Here is a 15,194-nt window from a genome sequence, read left to right as displayed (position 1 = left end):
CCCATCCTAGTGAGTGTGAGGTATCTCAATGTGGTTATGATATGCATTTCCCTAATGATGTCGACCATCTTTTCATGTACTTATATGAAAAGATGTACTTATATATCTTCTCTGGAAAAATGTCTATTCAGATCTTTTGTCCATTTAAAAATTAGGGCCAGTGTCCTTGTCCCCACGGTGAGCCAAGCCACTCCTCACCTCTGCAGGAGAACCTCCAACACTAGGAGGTCAGGAGTTCCATGGACCCTGAATACTGTGGATGGAAACCAATGTGATCTATGAACTAGGGATGCTTGTTTTTACATGAATTGCACTGAAGTTTGAATTCCACTCAAAGCTGTAGAGAGACTGTTCTGAGGACTGGGATAATTTCTGCAGTAACACAAGCCATGTGGCTGACAGGGTCTTGGTGCTCTGGCCATGTTTCAGGCCAGTGCCTCTGAGGTGGGAGAGCCGAGTTAAGGACACTGGTCCACCAGAGACTTCCAGGCTCCACGTAATATCAAATGGCGAAAGCTCTCCTAGAGATCTCCATCTCAATGCTAAGACCCAGCTCCACTCAACGACCAGCAAGGTACAGTGCTGGACACTCTATGCCAAACAACTAGCAAGACAGGAACACAACACCACCCATTAGCAGAGAGGCTGCCTAAAATCATAAGGTCACAGACACCCCAAAACACACCACCAGACACGGTCCTGCCCACCAGAAAGACACACCCCAGCCACATCCACCAGAACACGGGAACCAGTTCCCTCAACCAGGAAGCCTACACAACCCACTGAACCAACCTTAGCCACTGGGGGCAGACACCAAAAACAAAAGGAACTACAAACCTGCAGCCTGGGAAAAGGAGACCCCAAACACAGTAAGTTAACCAAAATGAGAACACAGAGAAACACACAGCAGATGAAGGAGCAATGTAAAAACCCACCAGACCAAACAAATGAAGAGGAAATAGGCAGTCAACCTGAAAAAGAATTCAGAGTCATGATAGTAAAGATGATCCAAAATCTTGGAAATACAATGGAGAAAATACAGGAAATTTTGAACAAGGAACTAGAAGAACTAAAGAGGAAAAAAACAATGATGAACAACACAATAAATGAAATTAAAAATTCTCTAGAAGAAATCAATAGCAGAATAACTGAGGCAGAAGAACGCGTAAGTGACCTGGAAGATAAAACAGTGGAAATAACTACCACACAGCAGAATAAAGAAAAAAGAATGAGAAGAATTGAGGACAGTCTCAGAGGCCTCTGGGACAACATTAAACGCACCAACATTCGAATTATAGGGGGTCCCAGAAGAAGAGGAGAAAAAGAAATGGACTCAGAAAATATTTGAAGAGATTATAGTTGAAAACTTCCCTAATATGGGAAAGGAAATAGTCAAGTCCAGAAGCGCAGAGTCCTATACAAGATAAATCCAAGGAGAAACAAGACAAGACACATATTAATTGAATGATAAAAAATTAAATACAAAGAAAAAATATTAAAAGCAGCAAGGGAAAAACAACAAATAACATACAAGGGAATCCCCATAAGGTTAACAGCTGATCTTTCAGCAGAAACTAGGCAAGCCAGAAGGGAGTGGCAGGACATATTTAAAGTGATGAAAGGGAAAAACCTAGAAACAAGATTACTCAAGGATCTCATTCTGATTCGACGGAGAAATTAAAACCTTTACAGACAAGCAAAAGCTAAGAGAAATCAGCACCACCAAACCAGCTTTACAACAAACGCTAAAGGAACTTCTCTAGGCAGGAAACACAAGAGAAGGAAAAGACCTACAATAACAAACCCCAAACAATTAAGAAAATGGTAATAGGAACATACATATCAATAACTACCTTAAATGTAAATGGATTAAATGCTCCAACCAAAAGACACAGACTGGCTGAATGGATACAAAAACAAGACCCATATATATGCTGTCTACAAGAGACCCACTTCAGACCTAGGGACACATACAGACTGAAAGTGAGGGGATTGAAAAAGATATTCTAAGCAAATGGAAATCAAAAGAAAGAGTAGCAATTTTCGTATCAGACAAGATAGACTTTAAAATGAAGATTATTACAAGAGACAAAGAAGGACACTACATAATGAGCAAGGGATCAATCCAAGAAGAAGATATAACAATTGTAAATATTTATGCACTCAACATAGGAGCACCTCAATACATAAGGCAAATACTAACAGCCATAAAAGGGGAAATCGACAGTAACACAATCATAGTAGGGGACTTTAACATGCCACTTTCATCAATGGACAGATCATCCAAAATGAAAATTAATAAGGAAACACAAGCTTTAAATGATACATTAAACAAGATGGACTTAATTGATATTTATAGGACATTCCATCCAAAAACAACAGAATACACTTTCTTCTCAAGTGCTCCTGGAACATTCTCCAGGATAGATCATATCCTGGGTCACAAATCAAGTCTTGGTAAATTTAAGAAAACTGAAATCGTTTGAAGTATCTTTTCTGACCACAATGCTATGAAACTAGGTATCAATTACAGGAAAACATCTGGAAAAATACAAACATGGACGCTAAACAATACCCTACTAAGTAACCAAGAGATCACTGAAGAAATCAAAGAGGAAATCCAAAAATACCTAGAAACAAATGACAATGAAAACACGACAACCCAAAACCTATGGGATGCAGCAAAAGCAGTTCTACGAGGGAGGTTTATAGCAATACAATCCTACCTCAAGAAACAAGAAACATCTCAAATAAACGACCTAAACTTACACCTAAAGCAATTAGAGAAAGAAGAACAAAAAAACCCCAAAGTTAGCAGAAGGAAAGAAATCATAAAGATCAGATCAGAAACAAATGAAAAAGAAATTAAGGAAATGACAGCAAAGATCAATAAAATTAAATGCTGGTTCTTTGAGAAGATAAACAAAATTGATAATCCATTAGCCAGACTCATCAAGAAAAAAAGGGAGAAGACTCAAATCAGTAGAATTAGAAATGAAAAAGGAGAAGTAACAACAGACACTGCAGAAATACAAAGGATCATGAGAGATTACTACAAGCAACTCTATGCCAAAAAAAAGGGACAACATGGAAGAAATGGACAAATTCTTAGAAAAGTACAACCTTCTGAGAGTGAACCAGGAAGAATTAGAAAATATAAACAGACCAATCACAAGCACTGAAACTGAGACTGTGATTAAAAATCTTCCAACAAACAAAAGCCCAGGACCAGATGGCTTCACAGGCAAATTCTATCAAACATTTAGAGAAGAGCTAACACCTATCCTTCTCAAACTCTTCCAAAATATAGCAGAGGGAGGAACACTCCCAAACTCTTTCTACGAGGCCACCATCACCCTGATACCAAAACCAGACAAAGATGTCACAAAGAAAGGAAACTAGAGGCCAATATCACCGATGAACATAGATGCAAAAATCCTCAACAAAATACTAGCAAACAGAATCCAACAGCACATTTAAAGGACCATACACCATGATCAAGTGGGGTTTACCCCAGGAATGCAAGGATTCTTCAATATACGCAAAGCAATCAGTCTGATAAACCATATTAACAAATTGAAGGAGAAAAACCATATGATCATCTCAATAGATGCAGAGAAAGCTTCTGACAAAATTCAACACCCATTTATGATAAAAACCCTCCAGAAAGGAGGCACAGAGGGAACTTACCTCAACATAATAAAGGTCATATATGACAAACCCACAGCCAACATCATTCTCAATGGTGAAAAACTGAAACCATTTCCTCTAAGATCAGGAACAAGACAAGGATGTCCACTCTCACCACTATTATTCAACATAGTTTTGGAAGTTTTAGCCACAGCAATCAGAGATGAAGAAGAAATAAAAGGAATCCAAATTGGAAAAGAAGAAGTAAAACTGTCACTGTTTGCAGGTCACATGATACTATACACAGAGAATCCTAAAGATGCTACCAGAAAACTACTAGAGCTAATCAATGAATTTGGTAAAGTAGCAGGATACAAAATTAATGCACAGAAATCTCTTGCATTCCTATTCACTAAGGATGAAAAACCTGAAAGAGAAATTAAGGAAACACTCCCATTTACCACTGCAACAAAAAGAATAAAATACCTAGGAATAAACCTAAGGCGACAAGAGACCTGTATGCAGAAAACTATAAGACACAGATGAAAGAAAATAAAGATGATACAAACAGATGGAAGGATATACTATGTTCTTCGATGGGAAGAATCAACATTGTGAAAATGACTTACTACCCAAAGCAATCTACAGGTTCAATGCAATCCCTATCAAACTACCACTGGCATTTTTCACAGAAGTACAACAAAAAATTTCACAATTTGTATGGAAACACAAAAGACCCCGAATAGCCAAAGCAATCTCGAGAAAGAAAAATGGAGCTGGAGGAATCAGGCTCCCTGACTTCAGACTATACCACAAAGCTACAGTAATCAAGACAGTATGGTACTGACACAATAACAGAAATATGGATCAATGGAACAGGATAGAAAGCCCAGAGATAAACCCACACATATGGTCACCTTATCTTTGATAAAGGAGGCAACAGTATACAATGGAGAAAAGACAGCCTCTTCAATAAGTGGTGCTGGGAAAACTGGAGAGTTACAGGTAAAAGAATGAAATCAGAACACTCCCTAACACCACACACAAAAGTAAAAGTCATGATGGATTAAAGACTGAAATGTAAGGCCAGAAAATATAAAACTCACAGAGGAAAACACAGGCAGAACACTCTATGACATAAATCACAGCAAGATCCTTTTTGACTCACCTCCTAGAGAAATGGAAATAAAAACAAAAATAAACAAATGGGACTTAATGAAACTTAAAAGCTTTTGCAGAGCAAAGGAATACATAAACGAGACAAAAAGACAACCCTCAGAATGTGAGAAAATATTTGCAAAGGAAGCAACTGACAAAAGATTAATCTCCAAAATTTACAAGCAGCTTATGCAGTTCAATATCAAAAACCAAACAACCCAATCCAAAAATGGGCAGAAGTCCTAAATAGACATTTCTCCAGAGAAGATATACAGATTGCCAACAAACATATGAAAGGACGCTCAACATCACTAATCATTAGAGAAATGCAAATCAAAACTACAGTGAGGTATCACCTCACACCGGTCAGGGCATCATCAAAAAATCTACAAACAATAAATGCTGGAGAGGGTGTGGAGAAAAGGGAACCCTCTTGCACTGTTGGTGGGAATGTAAATTGATACAGACACTATGGAGAACAGTAAGGAGGTTCCTTAAAAAACTAAAAATAGAACTATCATACGACCCAGCAATCCCACTACTGGGCATATACCCTGAGAAAACCATAATTCAAAAAGAGTCATGTACCACAATTTTCATTGCAGCTCTATTTACAACAGCCAGGACATGGAAGCAACTGAAGTGTCCATCGACAGATGAATGGATAAAGATGTGGCACATATATACAATGAAATATTACTCAGCCATAAAAAGAAATGCAATTGAGTTATTTGTAGTGAGGTGGATGGACCTGTCATACAGAGGGTAGTAAGTCAGAAAGAGAAAAACAAATACTGTATGATAACACATATATATGGAATCTAAAAAAAAAAAAAGAAAAAAAAAAAGAAAAAGGTTCTGAAGAACCTAGGGCCAGGAGAGGAATAAAGATGCAGACGTAGAGAATGGACTTGAGGACACGGGGTGGGGGAAGGGTAAGCTGGGACGAACTGAGAGAGTGGCATGGACAGACATACACTACCAAATGTAAAATAGATAGCTAGTGGGAAGCAGCCACATAGCACAGGGAGATCAGCTCGGTGCTCTGTGACCACCTAGAGGGATGGGATAGGGAGGGTGGGAGAGAGACGCAAGAGGGAGGAGATATGGGGACATATGTATATGTATAGCTGATTCACTGTGTTATAAAGCAGAAACTAACACACCATTGTAAAGCAATTATACTCCAATAAAGATGTTTAGAAAAAGAAATTACATTGTTTGCTTTTTGTTGTTGAGTTGTAAGTGGTCTTTATATATTCTGGATACTAGACCCTTATCAGATACATGATTTGCAAATATTTTCTCCCACTCTGTGGGTTTTCTTTTCACTTTATCGTTGGTATATATTGAAGTGCAAAAGTTTTAAAATTTAGATAAAATCCAATTTATTTATTTTTTCTTTTGTTGCTTGTACTTTTGGTATCTTATGTAAGAAACCACTGCCATATCTAAGGTTATGTAGATTTTTAGCTATGTTTTCTTCAGAGATTTATGGTTTCAGCTGTTTATTTAGGACTTTCAGCTATTTTCAGTTAATTTGTGTATATGGTGTGAGGTAAGGGTCCAAATTCACTTTTTTTGCATGTGGCTATCAATTGTCACAGCAGCACTTGTCAAAAATCAATTGACCACAGATATATGGGTTTATTTCTGGACTCTCAATTCTATGTCATTGACCAAACTCCTGTATTTAACCTGTGTGCTTTAGTTTCTTTACTCACAAAATGAGGATAACAATAGTAGCCATACCCCACAAGGCTATAGTTAGACACTGACAGAACATATGGAAAGTACTCAGCTAACAGTATAGCACACTGTAAACACTGAGGAAGGATATTACTGTATTATTATTATTTTAAAATTATCATCTTCAACCTTCTCACAGACTGCTCCCTCTAACTTCTGGTCTTTTGCACTCTCTTAGGCATTTAGTTTATTCTTTTGGAAAGACGGAAAGAAGAAAAAGGTAAATGTGATAGCCTAGGACCATGATATCAGGCATGGGAATAAGAGAAGCAAAGTTTTTGATTCCTGAACCCTCCTTAATACCCCACGCATATCCAACTTCTGGCTGAATTCCCACCCCACACAGTCATCCTTATACACAGCAAGAAATCCAATCTACTGCATGGAGACAGAAGGGAAAGATGTCGTCACCAACAACATGATCTTCTGATTAAAAACAAACAAACAAAAACCTATTAAAAGTTTGTTTCTCTCCCCAATTTCCCAGGTCTTTTCCTTTCTGCATCTATTCTAAGTAGATGACACCAACTTAAAAATTCACTTAGGAGGCATCCCATTTTAAAAGTAAAAAAAGAAAAAAAAAATTAAAGAAAGTATTTAGAAGTCACTTCTCTTCCTTCCCTCTTGAAGAGTACCCACCTGCCTCATAGGCAGCTCCTAATTTCCACTGGCACACTGTAACCCTGCATCCTGCTCCTGTGAGCTGACCACTAGAGAGCTCTGCCTCAAGGGACTTCCTTCCTGCAGACTCAGCTTCAAGAACCCTTGCCAGCCTTGCCAGCCCTCAGCTTACCTCTGTGCCCCTCAAGTTTTTCTACGAGCTTCTGTGAGCCAACCCTTGCCTGGACACCCTTATATCCTTAGTATTGAGTATAGCCTGGCCCCCAGGGCTTCAACACGGAGTTTATCCATGAGTCCTTTCCTGCAGAAGGTACAGCCACTTCCAATGACAGGAGGACTTCCTCCTGCCTCATTTCACTGTTAATCCTAGAAAATGACTTATTTTTGGAAAAGAATATGCCTTCCAGACAACTCTTGACTCTTCTTCCAATCACTGAGGATTTCTTACCTTTGTGTTCAGATTTATAGAACCGAGGTATGAAAGAATAATCTTGGGGTATGAGGGGTGGACCAGAATAGAACAAACAATATGCATTCAGAAAGCACTCCAAGAGAAAAAAAAAAAGGCAACTTAACAGCATTTCCCACCTATAAAGAGATAGAGAACAACTACATGGTGGCTGGTAGCTTTTTTGTTTTTATCAAAAGTAAATAGAGGAGGGTTGCAGAGCAGAATGAGCAAGAATTAGCTCCACAGAACATCTGGACTCAAGCTGAAACCCTAAGAGACTGAGCTAACTGAGGGTGTATGACAGCAAGGGCAGCTCACATGTGGTGAGAACTTTATAGCGGAATAAGCAGTTTTTAAAATTATTTAATCTGAGCCTCCTAATGCTTTTAAGTATTCAAAATAGTTATTATAATATCTGTATTATTCTGGGAGTCGAATCACAATTAGGAGACCTGACCCAAATCACATGCCACATGGGAGCAGGACCAAACATTAGAACCCTAAGGTCCAGTTCCAGGATTTCCCTCATCCTTAACAATGAATAAACCATCTCATTTTATCTCCAGCTGCTCAGGAATCTTTCCAAAGTAAATACTTACATATAAATTTGCATCTGTTGATGAAGACCATAATTTCATAAATAATTTTGGTAAAAAACCTAAATCCACAATTTTGTAACCATCTGTTTAAAAAATAGGATATATGTATCTCTATAACATATACTATTATTAAGTTCCTGCACTTGCGTTTGTAGAAAGGAGGCTTAGGTCAATTTGTGCGAAGAACTTTCAGCATGCAATCTACTGGGTCAACAGTTGGCACCAACTGTGACACTCTTCTCTACAGCTCTCCTTGCACTTGACTTCTCTCTTTCTGAGAAAAGTCAACAAGAGCAATAACAATACTTCCATTGCACTTGTCCCTGGTCAGACCTCCCATAGCAAATACTATTTACCTCTGGGCACCACATTTTAAGAAAGACACGTTTAGACATTTAAAAAGTTGGCTGAAAAAGGAGCTATAGGAAGAGACTGAAATGTTATCAGGGATGTGTGAGGAGACGCAGAGTTTGCAGACCATGTCCTCCTCCTCTAAGCCTATTTATTTGTATTAATTGCTTATTTTTAGTGACACCAGAGTCAGATCTGCCAAAAAGTCTGCTGAAGTATTGAGACATGGTCTCTGGAATTTTTAATCTTTTCTTCACTTTTTGTTTTTACCTCTAACTTCTGGTCTTTTGTACTCTCTTAGGCATATTGCATCATCCTGGTTATTTTTAAATGAACTGCATTACTTTCTACATGAACTGTATTCTTTTCATTTGAGAATAGAAGGCTATTCTTAACACGTTATGAGAGTAAACATTATCAGAAGAAGAAATGATTAAAAAAATTTGGTAGACTAAAGTCAATAAGAGGTTATATGAAAAGGAAAAATAGACACTGAAATGCTCATCTTGCTGCCTTACCAAAAGTTACAAAGTAACACTGCAGGTATCAGTGGAATACTAAATAAGCACTGACAGGAGAGATGATACACAAAGACTCTGCCTGATGCTTAAAATACTGCTCCCATCCTCCACTCCAAATCATTTCTGTTCTCAGACCACTTAACTAATGAATCAAAAGTTTGAGAGGCAGTTTAAGAAATCACATGTGTTTTGTATCTAGGACTCTAAATATAGATATATACCACTCCAGGAGGTTAGTTTAGGTGCAGCCCGCTTTTTCCCAAATTAAGGAAAGGATATCTTGCACGCCAATCAAAAAGTAGAGGAACCTCAGTATAATAAGCTGGTTTTCCTGCAGGGTACCGCCATAAGAAAGCCTCAGTATCTTAGGAAACAGCATGTGAGATATGTCCATAAACTCTTAAGACAGCCTGCAATCAATTTCCCCCTTTTGAGGGAGAGGGGCGATGCGGTTCCAAAATTATATTTGTATCATATAAAACGTGCAATAGATACAGACCTGTGAGTGATGGGGAAATGGACTGCTACTCCCAGTACCGAGCAAATTTTACCAAAGGTTAAAGTTTAAATGGCTTTACTGATGTATGGCATTACTATCATTAATTAAAACAAGCACTTACTGAGAATTTAACATAAATGATATCATTTAATTTTCATGAGTTTGATGAACTAGATATTATTCCAATTGCATAAAAGAGCAAACTAAGGCTGCAGTAGTCTGTATTCAAACCCACGTCTAACTCCACAGCCCCTGCTATTAACCATGGCATTATCTATTAATGAAACTAAACAAAAAGATTAAAATTAAATCTGCGTTTTTCTTTCCAGTAAAGGAAGAGTGAAATCCTAGAATTTAAAATAATTAATTAATTTTTGGACGCATTGGGTCTTCGTTGCTGTGTGTGGGCTTTCTTTAGTTGTGATGAGCGGGGGCTACTCTTCATTGGGGTGCGTGGGCTTCTTATTGAGGTGGCTTCTCTTGTTGTGGTGCATGGGCTCTAGAGTGCAGGCTCAGTAGTTGTGGTACACAGGCTTAGTTGCTCTGCGGCATGTGGGATCTTCCCAGACCAGGGCTCGAACCCATGCACCTGTGTTGGCAGGTGGATTCTTAACCACTGTGCCACCAGGGAAGACCCAAGAATTTTTACTCTTATGACTCACTGGAAAATCTACTGTGGATTCAGTAAATCAAAATGAAAAACATCTCATGTATGACAGCCATTTAAGTTTGTTGTAAAAATTAAAGCAGTGTATTTGTAAAATAAAGATTAATTCTGTACTTCCATAGATAACAGTCTACATTTTAATTTTGGTATACTTAAGCTGGTAAAAATAACACCAGGTCTCTTGAAAAGATTCTATGTATCGACAGCAAAAGGAATCATACTCTTCCAAGTAATAAGTGAAATGGAAATAAATTTCATTCAAGATGTATTTTGCAATTTAAAAGCACAGAGGATAGCCCCTATCACCTCTACCCATCTCCTCTTACACTACATGCTCTTTGGTCACACAGCTCAGCCCTGCAAAATACTAAAGGTGTTGCAACTACCCCACAGTTATCACTTTCATCACTTAAATTCCTACTTCTTCCACTAAAAAGTCTGTTATACTTTTGATATTTAGTCTATTTGTTGGTTCCAAATATTAGCAAAACAGGTCTTGCCCCTTTAAAAAGAGAGATAGGCAAAGCAAGGATAATTCAATTGCAAGAAGATTCAAGTATATGGTAGCAACACCAGGGGTCAGAGGTTATGTTAACAATCCTTTTAAAACATAAATCAGAACCACACTGAAAACAACAGCAACAACAGTTGGGGGGCTTGGGGAGACACAGGACAGGAGATGGAGAAATGGTGGCAATTTTTTTTTTTTTAAGATTTTTTTTTTTATGTGAATCATTTTTAAGGTCTTTATTGAATTTGTTACAATACTGCTTCTGTTTTATGTTTTGGTGTTTTTGGCCCTGAGGCATGTGGGATCTTAGCTCCCCGACCAGGGAGTGAACCCACACCCCCTACCCTGGAAGGTGAAGTCTTAACCACTGGACTACCAGGGAAGTCCTGGTGGCAATGTTTAAGCTCACAGTGTGGGTAGCAGAGTCTTGTTCAAAGTTATATCAAATAATCTGAGCCCAGCTATAAGTCCTAAGGGCTTTAAATAAATGGGAAACTACTTGGAGAATTCTCCCTCTATCCCCTGCTGTATCTGGGATATTTTCTATGGAATTACAAAAGAATAATATAAAGTGAAGTTTAAAAAGTAACTTACTTTACCAAAGGGGAAGGGTGGGGGAGGGATAAATTGGGAGTATGGGATTAACAGATGCACACTACCATATATAAAATAGATAAACAGGGTTTTACTGTAAAGCATAGAGAACTAGATTCAATATTTTATAATAAACTATAATGGAAAAGAATTTTTAAAAAAGAACATAGATATATACATATATATGTGTATAACGAAATCACTTTGCCGTACACCTGAAACTAACACAATATTGTAAATGAACTATACTTCAATGTTTTAAAAAGTAATTAAAAAAATCTGACATCTTTTTTTATATATAAATTTACCTATCTAATCTATCTAATCTATCTATCTATCTAAGGCTGTGGTGGGTCTTTGTTGCTGTGCACGGGCTTTCTCCAGTTGCGGCGAGTGGGGGCTACTCTTTGTTGCGGTGCACGGGCTTCTCACTGCCATGGCTTCTTGTGTTGCGGAGCATGGGCTCAAGGCACGTGGGCTTCAGGAGTTGTGGCTCACAGGCTCTAGAGCGCAGGCTCAGTAATTGTGGCGCACGGGCTTAGTTGCTCCATGGCATGTGGGATCTTCCTGGACCAGGTATCGAACCCATGTCCCCTGCATTGGCAGGCAGATTGCTATCCACTGTGCCACCAGGGAAGCCCAAAGGTAAGTCTTAATATCAGCCAGCTCAAGATTTTTTTCATCGTTGTCTTTTTTTCAGCCAGAGAAGTTACTACATCTATTCTCGTCATATTAAAAAGGGATGACCCACACTTTAATAAAAACAGCATGGGTTAGTTAGGAACAGGAGTCCAAGTCAAACCTGCCATCAATCAAATGTGCAACCTTAAATACAGACTTAACTTCTCTTATGCCTTATTTTTTTACATATGTAAAATGATGCCAAAGCTTCTTCCAGCTCTATAGTTTGTAATGAAGAAGCTCTCTTAATTAAGACCAAAGAAATTAAGAGGAAATAATTATGATGTCATCCAGGTAAGGGTAAAAAAAAATGAGAATTTAACTTACTTGGATGTTCCAAGCCTTTTCATTTTTTTAAGGTATATTATTACACTTCATTTACTTTCAGGTGCATAAAATAGAGTGGTACTGTCCTATCCACTTGTGATAGAAATCTCAAATTTGCCTTTATTGTTAAATAAATCATAGTACATTCATAAAATGAAAATATTATGCAGTTATTAAAAACCATACTTTCAAAGAATAATTGAAATTAAATTTTAAAAAGCCAGAATCAGTGAGTTAGTGAATGTAAAGCATTTAACACAAGGCTAGGCATATGATAAATGTTTAACAAATGATATCAACTATAATAACATCACTGTTATTAGCAAAACATTGTTAATCCTGACTTTGAAAAATAAAAAAGATGGAAGAGCCACGAAGTGTTAACAGTGGTTGTGTGGCTGTCTGTGTGAGATTACAAATGGTCTTAAATCTCCACTGTATCTTTTGCCAAATTTGGGTTTTGTTTTTCTTTACAACTATGCATTATTTTTAGAAGATTTACCCAAACCAAAATTTTAAATCTTTGCTTCTATTTTAGATTTTAATCAGTTCTATATGATAATCAGCCACAATCTTCTAGAATAAGGATCAACACACAATACACAATTCTACTTGAACATAGTTACAATAGAACACTTATTTTTTGGACTTAGAAAGCATTATATTAATTTTGAATATCATTATTCATGAATATGAATTATCATGTGATATGTCTATAACAATAAATTATACTAAATTTGAATTAACCATAGAATTATGTCCTGATAGTGTTTTCTTTCATTTTAAAATATTCTAGTTGGTTACAATGATTTGGCTTACCAGAAAAAAACCAATGGCCAAAGCAGTCAATAACACAGTAATTTTGCTATTTGGTCTACCCTAGCTAAATGAGGCTGTTATGATAATTTTATACTTACTCTCTACTACTCCTGGAATTGCTCTATAATGCTGAAACTGGTAGAAGGATTTTTCCAACATGTACTCAGGATTTATTTCTTCTACTCGTAGTAAGTTCAAAACCATGTTGTAGGTCAAATGGAAAGCACTATTTAGAGGATCAGCTGAGCCCTGAGAGAAAAAAACATGTCAATGTTGTAGATTTTAAAAATAAATTCATAAAAATATTTTTAACCTCCTGAACTGCGTAACAGTTTAGTCTTCACTAAGGAATACTACAGAAATGTATTAAGTTCTTTCCTTTAAATGACCAACACAAAGTGATAAAACAGTTGATCTTTGGGAAAGTGAAGGGGGGAAAAAATCACTAACTAGGACAGTAGCAGTTAAAATACTGTTGGCCAAGTATGTTTAGCTCTCTGCCTTCTAGGTACTTGACAGGATTACACATTTTGCCCTCAGTGGGGACGGCAAATAAGTTTCAGTAATGTATCACTTCCTGGTCAACCGCTGGTGTGAAAAGCTACATTTTCCCTGCTGGCACAGTGACTGCGAATGTTCAAGATGGTGGTTTCTCTATCAGCTTGAATCCCTAAACAATAATAAGCATAGTCACCTTTGTAAACGTGCAATGAACAAGAGAAACAAACCTTTAAGTTACTGAGATTTAGGTTTGTTACTGCAGCATAACCTAGCCTATGCTAATAGAGCACACTAAATTTATTTCAGAATGACATTCAGAAAAAATTAGTTATTTTGAAACTCTCAGCTTCCTGAAATGACATAAAACTGCCAAAATGTTTCCCCAAAATTTACAGACCAGTCTTTGTCAACACTTCGGTAATTCCTTTCTCCTCCTAATTGTGGCTGTTACCAAAGAAGAGCTAGTTACAATAGTGTGACCTTAACTTGCAACAAGGTTTATGTCCAAAATACTTCCTTGAGATCTAAACTTTTCTTACAACATTTCTTCAGGAATACTTTCTTCTTTTCTTTCTTTTTTCTTTTAATTTTTTTTTTTGGCTGCATTGGGTCTTTGTTGCTGCTTGCGGGCTTTCTCTAGTTGCGGGGAGCAGGGGCTACTCTTCGTTGCAGTGAGCAGGCTTCTCATTGCGGTGGCTTCTCTTGTTGCAGAGCATGGGTTATAGGCGCACGGGCTTCAGCAGTTGTGGCTCGCGGGCTCTAGAGCGCAGGCTCAGTAGTTGTGGCGCACGGGCTTAGTTGCTCCACTAAGGGGAGCATGTGGGATCTTCCCACAAGAGGGCTCGAACCTGTGTACCCTGCACTGGCAGGCGGATTCTTAACCACTGCATCACCAGAGAAGCCCAGCAATACTTTTTTCTAAATGCAAATACTTCCTAACATTGAAAATGGTTATGTAGTGCCCAAATGAGAATGACCAAATTCTTGGGAGATACATGCTGAAATATTTAGAAGTGTCACAAAACATGCAAATCTTTAAATGGCATAGTAAAATACACAAATACTGTTAGGGTATTCAGAGGCTTTTAAATTGAGGCTCATAAGCCAGCCTTATTGCATTCAGAATTATAAATGTATGGATATAGGATTTTATGAGAAGAAGGAGCAGAACTTTCAACAGTCTCAAATGGTGGTATTCCTTAACTCCTGAAAAATCAAGAGCCATTTACCCTAGGGGGTTAGTGAGTAAGTCCCTAAAAACTTAATTTTTATGCACTTTCCTTGAAAATAGGGCCAAAGTGAGATGTGGAGTTAGTATGAAAATCACATTCTTGAGGAAGAGAGGAATGAAAGACAACTTCAGATACTTCATAATTTTACAAACAGACCAACTTTTTACTATTCTATTATTTTTCTTTTCTACTATTACCTCCTTTAAGAAATATGGGGCTTCAATATTGCAAATGTTTATTTCCAACCTCAAGCTCTGCTTCTATATTCAAACTGCTGTAGAAT

General features: G+C 37.6%; 1 protein-coding gene across 3 annotated transcripts in view; it reads right to left on the bottom strand.

Moving 5' to 3' along the window:
* MTREX (Mtr4 exosome RNA helicase) overlaps window positions 1–15,194 on the bottom strand; it is a 132,997-nt gene that overhangs the window by 59,361 nt on the left and 58,442 nt on the right. For all 3 annotated transcript variants that reach the window (XM_082382215.1, XM_082382216.1, XM_082382217.1), the window contains one exon: window positions 13,277–13,427. In XM_082382215.1, the coding sequence (XP_082238341.1) occupies window positions 13,277–13,427 (151 nt within the window). The remainder of the gene's footprint in view (window positions 1–13,276; window positions 13,428–15,194) is intronic.

The sequence above is a fragment of the Balaenoptera borealis genome (genome assembly GCF_965194805.1).
Source record: "Balaenoptera borealis genome assembly, chromosome: 2".
Taxonomy (NCBI): Eukaryota; Metazoa; Chordata; class Mammalia; order Artiodactyla; family Balaenopteridae; genus Balaenoptera; species Balaenoptera borealis.
This window is presented reverse-complemented; position numbering and strand designations above follow the sequence as displayed.